We start from the raw sequence: 14,671 nt of genomic DNA, 5'->3' as shown, positions 1-14,671 counted from the left end.
ATAAGGGAGGAAGGATTTTTGATCATCTGGATTCAAGGAAAAATTTGGAATATCAAAAAAGAATGGGTAAAATATAAATAGGGGGAATGTGTATTTTGCTGAGTATGAAATTGCAACTTTCTGATGTGTACTCAGACTTTAAAAATTCTGTTGTCTGGCTCCATTAGGAACCTTTGCTTTACTCTTTGTTGAATTGGGATTTAGATGGTTAAGTCAAAGTTTTAAATGGCAAAGTTAAGAGTTTAACCCAGGTCAGCCTGGTTCCATTACAATACACTGCTTTCTTGTTAACATGTCCAGTCTAGCATGCAGTTGTAAGTACAAACAATTTATCTACAATATTTTGAAGTACTAGGTAGAAACTTTGAATGATGGGAGGACATTAAGAACGTGAGTTCACTCTTCAAAATGTAAGGGGTGGCAAATTGTAAACACTGTTTGCTTCGTATAGTGTACAAGTCTTTACAACAACTTTTAGAATATCAGTATTTTATGTTCATTGAAGAAAAAATACAAAATACAATTTATCTAAAGAAAAAAGATAATCCCACTTGAAAAATAAGTGTTATATGATGGTTTTGTGATATTTTAAAGTCTTTTTCAGTTAAACTTTTTTCCATGGTTCCCTTAATATTTTTTTGTGAATATAAAAACATACATTCATTGAATAAAACACACACATCAAATAAAAATTGCCTGTAATCCCACTACCCAGAGAGAACCATTCTTAACGTCTTGTGGCATATTAGTAGGTGTGTAAATGTGTTGTTTTTGTCTTAAAAGACTGTGGGATACACATTGCTCAATAACCTGGTTTTTAAGCTTGCCATTATATTAATATGCATACCTCCACCTTAATAAATATAGTACATTATATGGATCTATCCATTTCCTATTATCTGATACTGTTTTCAATTTTCAGCTATCATCAGTGCTCAGACAAATATCCTAAGTGTCTTACTAGTTCCTTAGGCTACATTTTATACATGGAATTGGTGGGCCAAATTAATGCACATTCTTTAGACTTGATACATGCTGTCAAGTCACTTCCAATGGTTAAAAGTCTTAGAGTTAATGTCCATATTGCATTTGAAACACAGTTGCTTGCAAAAGATATGTTATCATTGCCTTGGTTTCAGAACTATTAGCGTCCATCTGGCATCACATTTTTTAAATGAGCATGCTTCTGTTGTGATCCCCCCACTACCCTGCTCTAATCCTGCTACCCCTAGCCCCTGGGACTTGCAGTTTATGACTAAATAGCAATTCAGTGATATTTTTACCTACCTCATGTTCCTTTTAAATCATGGAAGAAGCATAGCTAAAAACAGATTCTTCACAAATTCTGGGGATGAGACTGGGACATAGCTTCCTTAGCAGCTATCAGTTATTGTGTTAAGAAATGATAAAATGTATAGACGATCATTTGTGATGTATCATACTTCCTAAAGGTCTTGAGATTTAAATTACTTGAGATTAGGAAATGCTACTCAATTTTTTTAAAGTAATTTAAAAAAATATAATCTAATTTCTAGTATATTTTTCTATAGAAAATTATACACAGGGAGTTAGTTTATTTGGGCTGCTACAACAAAAATACCATAGATTGGGTGGCTTAAAAACATTTATTTCTCACCATTCTGGAGGCCAGGAAATCCAACATGAAGGTGCTGGCGTATTTGTTTGATGAGGGTTCTTACATGGCAGAAGGAGGAAGCTCTCTGGGGTCTCCCCATTTATGAGGATTCCACCCTTCTGACTGTATTATCTCCCAAAGGCCCCATCACATTGGGGATTACATTTCAACATACTGAATTTTGGGGGTGACACATTCAGTCTAGTACACAGTGTAGTTGTGATTATAAATACAATTTTGAAGATTTTTTTCACTTATCATCATTCCATGTGGTTTTCTTCAGTTTTTTTTAATGAAAATGTTCATACATACAGAAAAGTTCAGAGAGTACAGTGAACACTCATGGACTGGCCAACTAAGTTCTACAGTTGTTAACATTTTGCCATATTGGCTTTATCTCTACTCTTGAAATTACAGATATCACACTTATCAACTAAATACTTCAATATGTATCTTAAGAATAAGGACATTTTAAAGAATATTCTTATTTATAACTATCATTGTATTTAAGAGAATCGGTGATTTCATAATATCTAATATCTAGTGCATACTCAAATTTCCTTATTGTCTCATAATACCTTTTAACACTTTTTTTAAAGGATCTAATATAAATAATCAAGGTTTATGTATTGTATTTATTTGGTTATATATCTCTTTGGTCTCAATCTAGAACGATTCCTCCATTTTTATTTTCAGTATCATTGACTTTGAAGTGTCTAGGCATTCCAGAATGCAAGGTACCCCAATTTCATATTTGTAAACCATTTCTGTAACTCTTCTGTATTAATTATCTATTGCTGCTTAATAAATTACCCCAAAAGTAAAGTGGCTTAGAACAACACACATTTACTATCTGAAATTTTCTGTGAGTGAGGAATCCTGGCCCAGCTCAGCTGGATCCTCTGTTTCTGTGTTTCACATGCTATCAAGGGTATCAGCCAAGGCTGAGGGCTCGCTCATCTGAGGGCTTGACTGGGGAAGGATGCATTTTTTAGCTCACTTACATGGTTAGTGTTCAGTTCTTTTCCAGTTGTTGGATTGAGGACTTAAAATCCTAGTTGGCTATTGGCCAGAGGCTGCCCTCAGTTTTTTGTTTGTTTGTTTTGTTTTAAGAATATTTTCCAGGGGCTCCTGGATAGCTCAGTCTGCCTTTGGCTCAGGTCATGATCTCAGGGTCCTGGGATCGCGCCCTGCATTGGGCTCCTTGCTCAGCGGGGAACCTGTTTCTCCCTCTGCCTCTGCCCCTCCCCCCACTCATGCTTGCGCTCTCTCTGAAATACATAAAATCTTTTTTAAAAAAATTAAAAAATGTTTTCCCTCCTTTATTTTTTTGTTTTTATTATTTTTTAGTGGGGGGGAGGGGGAGAGGGAGAGAGAAAATCTTGGCATGGAGCCCTGTAGGAGGCTTGATTTCAAGACCCTGGGACCGTGACCTGAGCCTAAAGCAAGAGTCAAACACTTAGCCAACTGAGCACGTAGGCTCCCCTGCCCTCAGTTTTTTGTTTTATGGGCTTCTCCATCATGGCAAGTGGTTTCATCAAAGCCAGCAAAGGAGAGGGTCTGCTAGCAGAACCAAGGTCAGAATTTTTATAATCTAACCACAAACATGCCACCCACTCAACATCAACATATTCTATTGACTGGAAGCAAGTTACTCAAGGACAGTGGATTACACAGGCTGTGAATATCAGGAAAAGATCACAGGGAGCCTTCTTAGAATCTACCTGCCATACCTATTTCCTATAAACTAAAAGCTAAATCCAAAGACTTGGTTAGATTAAGATTAAAATATTGTAGCAAGAATACTTCATAGGTGTGTGTACTTTTTTTTTTTTTACTTGATTGCATCATATCTCTGCTTCCTTAAAGTTTATGTTCCCCTTACCATAACTAAAGGAGGTTAGGAAGACAAAACAGGGTGTAATTGGCCTACTGACCATCTTCACAGAGATGGGTGAATATTTTTTAAAAGTTTTTTCATTCTTCTATATTTTATTTTTCTAACTGATTATCAGGTTTTACTTGTTTAATGGTTGCAATTAGAGTGCTTGTTTTCTGGAGGTACTAAGGCAGGATCCTGACTTTGAGGGCAACAAGTAAACCACTTTGGTGCCTCTCGTGGAGGAAAAGAGTCTTTAGAATACAGTGAGTGATGAAAGCGGAGGAGAACGCCAACTAATGCCCTTCTGTAAAGTAGGTAGGCTGATACTGGTCCTAGGCCTAATATGAGCTCCTGGGACTTAAAACTTGATCTTGGAACTACTGGCACATTGTAATAAATCAGAAAAGTAAAATGTCCAAATGGCAATGATACTTTCATCAGATGTAAAGGCATATGATATAGCAATACTTACACAATGGTTTGTAACTGAATTTAAAGCAAACCAGTTAAGTAACATTGCAAAAAAAAAAAAAAAAAGACAAATTTAAGTAAATTAGATAGCATACATTAAGCAATTACTTTATACTAGTTTCAGGCTTATCCTCATTATCCCTATGGGGTAAGTACTGTTACTAATTTTACAAGTGAAGAAACTGGAAGAGGTCAAGTAACAAGGCACTAATAACAAAACAATGGAGAATAGTATTTAATAAATGATGTTGACAAAGCTGGATATCAAGATGAAGAAAAATATCAATTTGTGGTAGACACTTCACTTTATCATAACAGCAACTATGGTGGCCGGTAGTGGCATGTACGCTTGATACATAGAGCAGAAGTATGCCTGAAACAAGCTCTCAAACACATTTCTTTCATTTTTGTGTCTTCAAAGGAACTAATAAATTCAAGAACTGCTTATTTCTATGTCATTTAAAATTTTCAATAGTAAAAGCAACAAGTGAAAGAGTACTAGCTTTGGGGTTAAAAAGGCATACATTTCAATGACATTTCCACCACTTGCTATTAAGTCAAGATGCTTGGTCTCAGCCCCAGTTTAATCAAAGGTACATTAATATGTGAAATGTCTACCACATAATGAGTACTTACCAAGCATTGCTTTCACAGATAACACAAGGCTACCATCTTCTTTAACAATAAAAGTGACTGCAGAAGAGTATTTTATTGCTACTGGGGAAAAAAATGCCCACAGATGGGGGTATCCTGATGATATTTTGCAAAATTGGTAACTGTTTGGAACTCTGAACACAAACATCCTTATACTTCATTTAGACTTTATATAATGCCATAATGCCACAGAACCTCACTATGAAATATAAAGATGTTTCTGTTGGAATTTAAGAATTATATCTGCCCATACTACTGCCCATGACATTGAATAGTGACTCAGGCAATATGAAGCTAGTTTTGAAGACCCTTCTCATGGCTAGCAGAGAAATACAGAAAAGGAAAAGTGCATATCAGTTAACTATAGCCACCATAATACTGTTCAACAACTAACAACAACAATAGCATTAATTTACCTAAGAAGTTACAAGCTTAGGTGTCGCTGATCCTGACTGGGCTCATTCATATCTGTAGGTTGGAGGAGGACTCTGCTCTAGGCTAGGCTTGACTGGATAGTTTAGCTGGGCAGCTGAGCTCTACTTGTCTCTCATCTCTCTCCTGGGACCAGTGTGCTAACCTGAGTATATCATTTTCATAGTAATGGTGGAAGCACAAGAGTGAACTATCACAATTATAAGGTTTTTTGTTTGTTTGTTTTTTAGGTAGGTTCCAAGCCCAAAGTGGGGCTTGAACTCATAACCCTGAGATCAAGAGTTGTATGCTCTACTGACTGAGCCAGCCAGGTGCGCTGTTTTTGTTTTTTTTAACACCGTGCTTGCTACACATCTGCTAACATCCCATTGGCCAAATTAAGTCATCTGGTCAACTCCAAAGGCAGGGACTTATGTGTCTTGCATTAAGTGGAAGGACACTGCCAAATTACATGGCAAAGAGCATGAATACAGGGAGAGGTGAAGAAATGGGGACCTTAATGCAATTTACCAGAGTGGTGATTTGGAAAGAAGCTCTGTATGAATCCTGAACTTCTCAGTTCAGAATTTAACATTCCATTTCTAGCACATGCCAGACACAGTATTAGGTGGTGACACAACACTAAACTCACAGCCTCTGTTCATGAGAACTAACAGTATATTGGAGAAGATACTAAACAAATACCTGCAGTCAAGAGTTCTGGATGCCCTGTAGGGAAGACAATGTCTTACAAAGGAAGAAGCATTTCATTTTAACGGGATTAAGAAAGGAAGTGATTTGGAAAGGTTTTACATACAGAGTGATACTTAAAAAGAATTTTAGATTTAACAAGATGAGTGGAGGTCGGATTGTTGGATAGGCCCGGAGGGCATATTTCTAGGAAAGATATGGGGCTACAGAGAAAAATGCTGTTCAGATCATGCAAGGTCTTACATATTGTATTCATCAGGAATCTAGGTTGCAAGTGACAGAAACCAATTCAGATCAGCTTAATGAAAAAGGAGACAATTGTTGGCTCATTGATATGAAAATGACAGTATTAGGACTTTGTGTCTTGTTTCAGTGTCTCTTGTTGAGCTTCACAGGACAGAGAACATGACAACTAGAGATAATTTCCTTACAGTTCATTTAAGTGGAAGACTGAATTTCTCACCTAGTGTCTCTTTATAAATTCCAAAGAAATACTGATTGGCCCTAGCGTAAGTACATACATATCCCAGGCCGATGATTGTGATGAATGCTCAGTGAGTTGCTGAAGAGCATTTATAAAAAGGGCATATAAACTCCAATCTCTGGGGGCACCTGGGTGGCTCAGTCGTTAAGGGTCTGCCTTTGGCTCCGGTCATGATCTCAGGGTCCTGGGATCGAGCCCCGCATCGGGCTCCCTGCTCTGTGGGAAGCCTGCTTCTCCCTCTCCCACTCCCCCTGCTTGTATTCTCTCTCTCGCTGTGTCTCTCTCTGTCAAATAAATAAATAAAATCTTTAAAAAAAAAAAAAAAACCTCCGATCTCTGTCCACCCTCCCACATATTTGTTCCAGGACAGAAAAGCGGTGTGTAACAATGTTTGCTGAGCTGAAGTCTGTAACAATGTTCAATGCTGGGTCTCTTCATCTCTATAATACTATATTGAACATATGAAACTGTCAACATTCAATCAGTTTTGACCTCCAAAAAAGGCAATTTCATATGGTTCAACCTAAAGAGACAATGGCATCTCTCTGGCTTTAAGCCAACCAACCTTGTGATGTGTCTATGACCTGTTCAACCACGAGTCAAAGTCCTTTCCCTGTTGTCTGCGTGGCAGAGCTCCATGTAGAATTGTCTAGTTTCTGTTAGAAAGCTGCTTGTAACGATTGCTCCAAAGCCCGTGTGATTGCCGGTGTCACAGCGGCAGCTGAGTCCCTGTAGCTAAGTCTCTCTGCCATGTGATGAAGGAGCACTGAACTATGCCCAGCAAAGCTCCTACTGACCTCCTTTAATAAAGGAATTTCTGGCCATTAATTTCACTAGGTACTTTTACTCCCATAATTTAGTGAGGTCATATAATCCTGGATAAATCTGGTTCTCCATCTGAAACTGTGTTTCATTCACTCATTTATGCAACAAATTTTTATTAAGAACCAACTATGTGAGAAATTTTTTATTAAGGGCACTTGGGTAGTGGGAATAGAGAAGTGAGTAACACAAAGTCATTGCTTTCATGGAGCTTACATTCAAGTGAAAGGAGACAGACAAACAAATGCATGTGTAGTGGTATTAAGAGCACTGAAGAAAAATAAAGCAGAGTAAGAAGAATGCAGAATGCCAGAGTGAGGATGGAAGCACTTCCTATTGTGTGGTTTTTTGGTTTGCTTCTCTTACCAGAATATAAGTTAATGAAGGTGTGGATTTTGTCTATTCTGTACTCTATCACCAGTGGTCAAACAATGCCTTTGTATTCTAGAACAAGAATATGGAAGAGTGGACAAAGACTGGGATTCATCTGCCAAATGGATAAATTCTTAAGCCATCTAGTTGGCAGCGTCCTGGCTTCTTGCTCCAGCCAAAGAAATATGGGAACTATTTGTCAGTTTGCTGTAGAATGAGGTAGAAACCGAGAAGCTTCTCAACTGATTTTATAAGGGAAAAATTTGTAGCCAGTAATTAATATACAACTATCCAGGCTAATACATACCATCGTAGGTTTATATCAGTCATCTCAAGTTGCCATAACAAAATACCACATACTGGGTGGATTAAACTACAGAAGTGTATTTTCTCACAGTTCTAGAGGCTAAGAGTCCAAGATCAAGGTGCTGTCAGGGTTGATCTCTGATGACATCTCTCTTTCTGGTTTGTAGACAGCTGGTTCCCTTCTCACACTAAGCTTTCCTCTGTGTACTCACAGGGGAGTGGGATGGGGGTGGAGGGGAGAAGGGAAAGGGTAGAAGGAGACCAGGGACAGGGGGAGAGAGATCTTTGGTTATCTCTTCTTCTTATAAGGACACCAGTTTTATCTGATTAGGGCTCCAACCCTCATGACTTCATTTAACTTTATTTATTTTTATTTTTAAAGATTTTATTTATTTGACAGAGAGAGACACAGCGAGAGAGGGAACACAAGCAGGGGGAGCGGGAGAGGAAGAAACAGGCTTCCCGCGGAGCGGGGAGCCTGATGTGGGGCTCGATGTGGGGCTCGATCCCAGGACCCTGGGATCATGACCTGAGCCGAAGGCAGACGCTTAACGACTGAGCCACCCAGGCGCCCCCACTTCATTTAACTTTAATTATGTCCTTAAAGGCCCTATCTCTAAGTACAGATACATTTGGAGTTAGGACTTTAACATATAAATTTTGGGGAACACAATTCACTCCGTAACAAGGTTACAAATGTTACATGTTATTAATTTTATGTGCTTATTCTATGAACATAATACTTTCAATCCTTTCAGGTAAGATACTTAATGAGGCCAATATAGAACTTCCAAGAGCACAATATGCTCAGTCTCAGCATTTACCTTAGAAGGCAAAACTAAGGGTGGAGCCAGGGGGTAGAGACAGCTGTTTTCACAGGGCTGTAATTACCCCTGCATCTGTTTTGTTTTATGCACTTATTAAAAGTTGTTGAATGGCTGAGACAGTTAGGAAATGTGATCAAAGGGAAGTTTCTTTTTTAAATTGCTTTTCTGTCCCTCAAGTGGTAATTTTAGGATTACTATCACTCAGCTAGTGTTGCCCCAGGCCCTATCTTTTTTCTTCTGTGGCTAAAGCCCCTGCTGAGACCACCCTTGCCACATGATGGCAATTTTTAAAAATATGTATTCTTGATCCTGATTTTAAAACCTGGCTTGTGTTTCCAAAATCCTACACAGCAGCCCACAAAATCTAGCACTGATAAACCTATGACACATACTCAGTTTTCAAAAACTCACTTAAGTCCTTTATTTGTCCCTCATGCACTCGATGCAGGAAATAAATAATCTCCAGAAACGCTCCCTAAATTCTCTTCAGTTGTCTTCCATTTGTTGCCCTCATGCACTGCTGCTTTTCTTTTGCATTTCTTGCCTCAAATTCTTTCTAAAAGTGGCCTGGGGGGCACCTGGGTGGCTCAGTTGGTTGAGCGACTGCCTTCGGCTCGGGTCATGATCCTAGGGTCTGGGATCGAGCCCCGCATCAGGCTCCCTGCTCAGCTGGAAGCCTGCTTCTCCCTCTCCCACTCCCCCTGCTTGTGTTCCCTCTCACGCTGTCTCTCCCTCTCTCTCTCTGTGTCAATTAAATAAATAAAATCTTTAAAAAAAAAAAAAAGTGGCCTGGGACTTCCTTACCAATCCTGTGCACTCCTAAACTCTTCTTTAAGCCTTCTTATCTTCTTCTCCTTTGAAAACCAAGAACTAGTCTGAAAAGGCATTTTTGAGGAAGGAAGGGAGAGAGAAAAAATAGAAACACTGATATGCCAGTATTTTATCCCTGCTCCCTTCTCCCATCTCACCAACATAAATAATTTATGTACATTTATCAGGTCAACACACTGATTTCAGTAGATAAATGGTTAAACTTATTAGCACTTAATGATGAGGAAATAGTGTTCCAACTAATGGTAAAGTATTCAAAATTGTAAATCAAAGGATATATATGCACCCCAATGTTTACTGCAGCATTATCTACAATAGCCAAGATATAGAAGCAACCCAAATGTCCACTGATAGATGAATGGATAAAGAAGATGTGGTAAATATATATATAATACATATATATTATATACATGTAATGGAATATTATTCAGCTATAAAAAGGAATGAAATCTTGTCATTTGTAGCAAAATGAATGGATCGAGAGGGTATAATGCTAAGTGAAATAAGGCAGTCAGAGAAAGACAAAAACCATATGATTTCACTCACATGTGGAATGTAATAAACAAAGCAAATGAGCAAAGGAAAGAATAGAGACAAACAAAGAAAGACTCTTAAATACAGAGAACAAACTTGTGGTTGCCAGATGGGAGATGGGTGGTGGTATAGGTGAAATAAATAAAGGGAATTAAGAGTACACTTATCTTAATGAGCACTGGGAAATGTACAGAATTGTTGAATCATTACATAATACAGATGAAACTAATGTAACATTGTACATTAATTATACTTGAATCAAAATAAAATTAAAAATGCAAGTTAAAACTCTATTATCATATATTAGAAAAAATTTTAAGGTTTCAGTGTATGGATGACATTTTAAATTAGCTTGATCTTTCTCAAAGGAATCTGATTAAATAGGACAAGAAAAATAAGGTGCTATGCACCTGGGTGGATCAGTCGGTTAAGCGTCTGCCTTCTGCTCAGGTCATGATCCCAGGGTCCTGGTATGGAGACCCCCATGCATCCCGCTCCCTGCTCAGCAGGGGAGTCTGCTTCTCCCTCTCCTTCTGCCCCTGCTCATGTGCTCTCTCGCTCACTCTCTCAAATAAATAAATAAATAAAATCTTAAAAAAAAGAAAAAGAAGGTGCTGATCAATTTGTTTTGGGGGGACAAAATACCATAAGGAAAATAATGTAATTTTTTTTCTTAAGCTGTTCATAGCTGTTTACATTGTAAAATGTAAGACTGGCAACAACCTAAATGCCAGCATTTAAGAGAAATATGGTGAAATACTAGACCCAAATGCCTTTAGAAGTGAAAAGGAAACATGCCTAAAAATTAGTGTTAATGGGGAAAAACAAGGAAGCACAAAACCCTATTCCTGTGTAACTCCCTAAAATACACTTCAAAAAATGTGCCCCGCTGATGATGTTAATGAGATTTTCCCCAAGTTCTGTTACATTTTAGTGTCATAAACAAACACTGGAAGACAAATAAAAAAACTACACCATAGCTTACTGCGTATGTGTATAGGACAAAACCTGAAAAGAAGTATCAATAAGCCAAACTGCTACTGTAAACTTTCACCTTCTGTCCTTTGCAGAAAAGCACAGAAACCTTAACGTTCAAGACAACCTGCTAGCCCTCCACCAAATTCAAGCCAACCTCCACCTTTCGCAAGGAAGCACGGTTGGTGCCAGTCACGCCCTCCAGGAACGCCTCCCGGCCTCTGCGACGAGGCCGGAAGTGACGCACAAGCTGCGACGCCAGCGCTCGCCGTCCGTAGCCGCCGCCGCTGCGGGGTTTAGGTAGCTTCAGAGACGGCCGGCTTTTGCCGGATGGTTGCAGCAGGGGATCATGACGGGGAAGAAGTCTTCCCGGGAGAAGCGGCGCAAACGAAGCGGTCAGGAAGCGGCCGCGGCGCTCACGGCGCCGGACTTGGTGCCCGCCCTAGCCAGTAGCGGCAGTGGAAGCACCAGCGGCTGCGGGAGTACCAGCGGCTGCGGGAGCGTCACCTGCTGTGGGAACACCAGCTTCAGTGGAAGTGTCACCGGCGGTGGGAGTGGAGGCAGCTGCTGGGGAGGGAGCAGCGTGGAGCGCAGCGAGCGCCGGAAGCGGAGGAGCACTGACTCATCCTCCAGCGTCTCCGGGTCCCTGCAGCAGGTGCGTGCGCGCCCTTCTCGCTGCTCTCGGAGCCGCAGTGTTCTGCGACGAAGACTGGCGGGGAGCGGACTGTGGCGACGGATGGGGCTCTTATTGTAGCTCACCTAGCGCTACGATCCCAAGGTTCCACCCCTCCTTGAGGTTCATGTTACTAAATACCGGTGAACCGCACACTCCCATGCCTTTAACTTAAAGTTTCCGGATATGCTGATCATCTACCTCTTTGCTTTTGGCCCCTTTCCACTCCAGTAGCAGTCTACCTGAAAAGTAAGGGTCGGGAACTAGCCTTCAGCGCCCTTGAGAGCCACGGTTTACTTATTTCTTCATCTTCACGTTTTAGTAGTTTATGATTAATTCCGCCTTACAGGATGAGAAAATTGAAGCTCAGAGAGATTAATGAAGTTTACCCACAGTCACAGTTTGTTAGTAAGACCTAAATTTGAATCCAGTATCTGATTATAAAAGCCATGTATTTTACACTCCATCGATCTACCAAGATACCGCCGTTTAAAAAAAAAAAAAAAGCCGTTTGCTTGTATTATAAAACGAAAGCATGAATACATAATAGTTATACAACACAGAAATAAAGGAGAAAGCATGAGAATCTGTTTAACCCCCCCCCTTTATTTGCTACGCAGCCTCTTCATTAACTCTTGTCAAGTATATGTATTTAAGTTCTTACACATAAGCTTTATTGTGATATTACCTCCCATTGAATTAGATATTGTCTTATTTTTTAGTGACTGCGGGATATTCCATTTTATCTTTATTGATGAATATTTAGATTTTTAGTTTTCTTGCTGTTACAGAGAATGTGAAAATGAACCCTTTGTACGTATATATTGCCCAACAAATACTTTAGGTAGAATCTTAGAAGTGAAATTGCTGGGTCAAAGTTTATGCATTTAAAAAGGTTTGGTAGGTACCACCAAATGCTTTCCAAAAACTATTTTACTGATTTATAGTCTAAACATTAGAAAAGAATACCCATTTCTGCAAATACTCACTATATCCATTTTTGAAAAGTTTGTCAGCGGGTGAAATCAATTTTTCATTTGTTTTGATTTATATACTCCTGATTATTCAAACATTTTAATATTTTTATTTACCATTTGATTCCTTCTTATGTAAATTGCATAAATATATTCTCTGGCCATTTTTCTTTTTGGTTGTTTTGAGCTTTTTACTGGTAAGTTCTGAATCTCTCTATATAAAGTCTGGGTTCTAATCCTGTGTGTAAGGTATATTGCAAATGTTACTGTAACTTTGTCCATGGTGTACTGAAGTTTTTTATTTCTTTGTGGTCAGGACTAATAATATTATTCTTTGCCTTCTGGATTTTGTGTTTAGAAAGATCTTTCCATACTCCCAACCTATCTTAAAACTGTTGTTTTCTTCTAATATTTTTAAACATTACATCTCTAAATTGGGAGTTGTGGAAGCACAGAAAGCCATTTATTTTTATGTATTTTCTTGTATTTAGCCACAGTATTAATTACTAGTTTAAAATTGACTCAAAAATTTGTGCTAACAGGGGATTTTGTCTCTTTTTTTTTCAGCACTAATTTCTTGTTTTTTGTACTTTTACATTAACTAAGACTTTTAGTGTAGTGTTGAACAGAAGCAATGATAGGAATTTTTTTCTCGTTTGTTTTTTTAATGGGAACCCTTCTAATGTTCCATCCAAAAGTATATTTGCCAAAGGTTGTGAAAGATACTTCTGATCAAGTTAAGGACATTTTATTCAATTCCTAGTTCATTGAGGGTTGTAGAGTTTTATCAGATGGTTTTATGGCATTCTGTTGAGATGATCACATAATTTTCCTCCCTCAATCTGACAATGTAATTTTTAATAAATTGGTAAATTAACTCGTGTCAAACTGTCTTGCAGTCTTGGGATAGATCCTGTTTGGTTTGTTGGTTTGGTTATTGTACTCAGCTGGAATTCAGTATTCTTCCTTTTGTGTCTATGTTCCTAAGTTAAATCAGCTTATAGTTTTTATTTTTGTAGTTATCCTGTCTGGTTTTGGTATCAAGATTATGCTAGCCTTATAGATTGATTTGGAAAGCTTTGCATTTTTGGGATGTGTTCCAGAATAGTTTCTTTTTCTTGAAGAACTTTCTTATTAGAACTGGACTATTGGGCTATATAGCTCTGTGGGTCTTAAAATTTTTTTAAATTAATTAATAATATTAGTATTTCCATGCAGAACTAAACCCTAGTTCTAATTTATAAAGGAAAAAAGAAGTCATTATATATTAGGCATGTGGATAACATCTCAGAATTCTGAGAGTGCCATTACATCTGGTGTGTACTGTGTTCCCTATTATTGTTGTTGTTTTTGGTAACAGCTTTATAGAGATGTAATTCATATACCATACAATTCGCCTATTTCAAGTATGCAGTTCACTGGTTTTGAGCATATTAATGGAGTTGTGCAGTCATGACTATAGTCAGTTTTATTTTCATTACCCCCAAAAGAAACCTGATGTGTACCTTCCAGCGATCATCCCTAATACCTCCACCACATTCCATCCCTAGGCAGTCACTACTTCCTGTCTCTATAGGTTTATAGATTTCCCTGTTCGGGACATTTTATATGAATTGAATAATATTTCATTGTATGGCTATACCACAATTGGTTTTTCCATTTGTCACTTGATGGACCACTTTTAAAACAGTTTTTTTTTTTTAAAGATTTTATTTATTTATTTGACAGAGAGAGACACAGCAAGAGAGGGAACACAAGCAGGGGGAGTGGGAGAGGGAGAAGCAGGCTTCCCGCGGAGCAGGGAGCCTGATGTAGGGCTCCATCCCAGGACCCTGGGAGCATGACCCGAGCCGAAGGCAGTCGTTTAACCGACTGAGTCACCCAAGCGCCTCTAAAACAGTTTTATTAGAAAATATAATAAAGAAATTTACCTGAACTATATAGTCAGGGAAGATTTTCTTAAAGAAATGACTTTTGAATTGATATCTGAATTTGTTAATTTTAGGAGTATAACGTTGGGGAGGGAATGGGGAGGAAAGGCTGTCTTAGGCAGAGTGGTACATACAAAAGCCCTGCCTGAATGAGGTGAAGGGAGAACAGGTTATATT

General features: G+C 38.6%; 1 protein-coding gene across 1 annotated transcript in view; it reads left to right on the top strand.

Annotated features, from left to right (window-relative positions):
- The first annotated feature begins 11,169 nt into the window (after positions 1–11,169).
- The window catches only part of CAAP1 (caspase activity and apoptosis inhibitor 1), a 47,626-nt gene continuing 44,124 nt past the window's right edge, over positions 11,170–14,671 (top strand). Inside the window, exon 1 of the mRNA XM_036122851.2 lies at positions 11,170–11,571. Coding sequence (XP_035978744.1) covers positions 11,266–11,571 — 306 coding nt within the window. The 5' untranslated portion in view covers positions 11,170–11,265. The remainder of the gene's footprint in view (positions 11,572–14,671) is intronic.

This window comes from Halichoerus grypus, chromosome 14 (assembly GCF_964656455.1).
Source record: "Halichoerus grypus chromosome 14, mHalGry1.hap1.1, whole genome shotgun sequence".
Lineage (NCBI taxonomy): Eukaryota > Metazoa > Chordata > Mammalia > Carnivora > Phocidae > Halichoerus > Halichoerus grypus.
The sequence above is the reverse complement of the archived record's forward strand: the minus strand, read 5'-3'. Positions and strand labels throughout refer to the sequence as shown.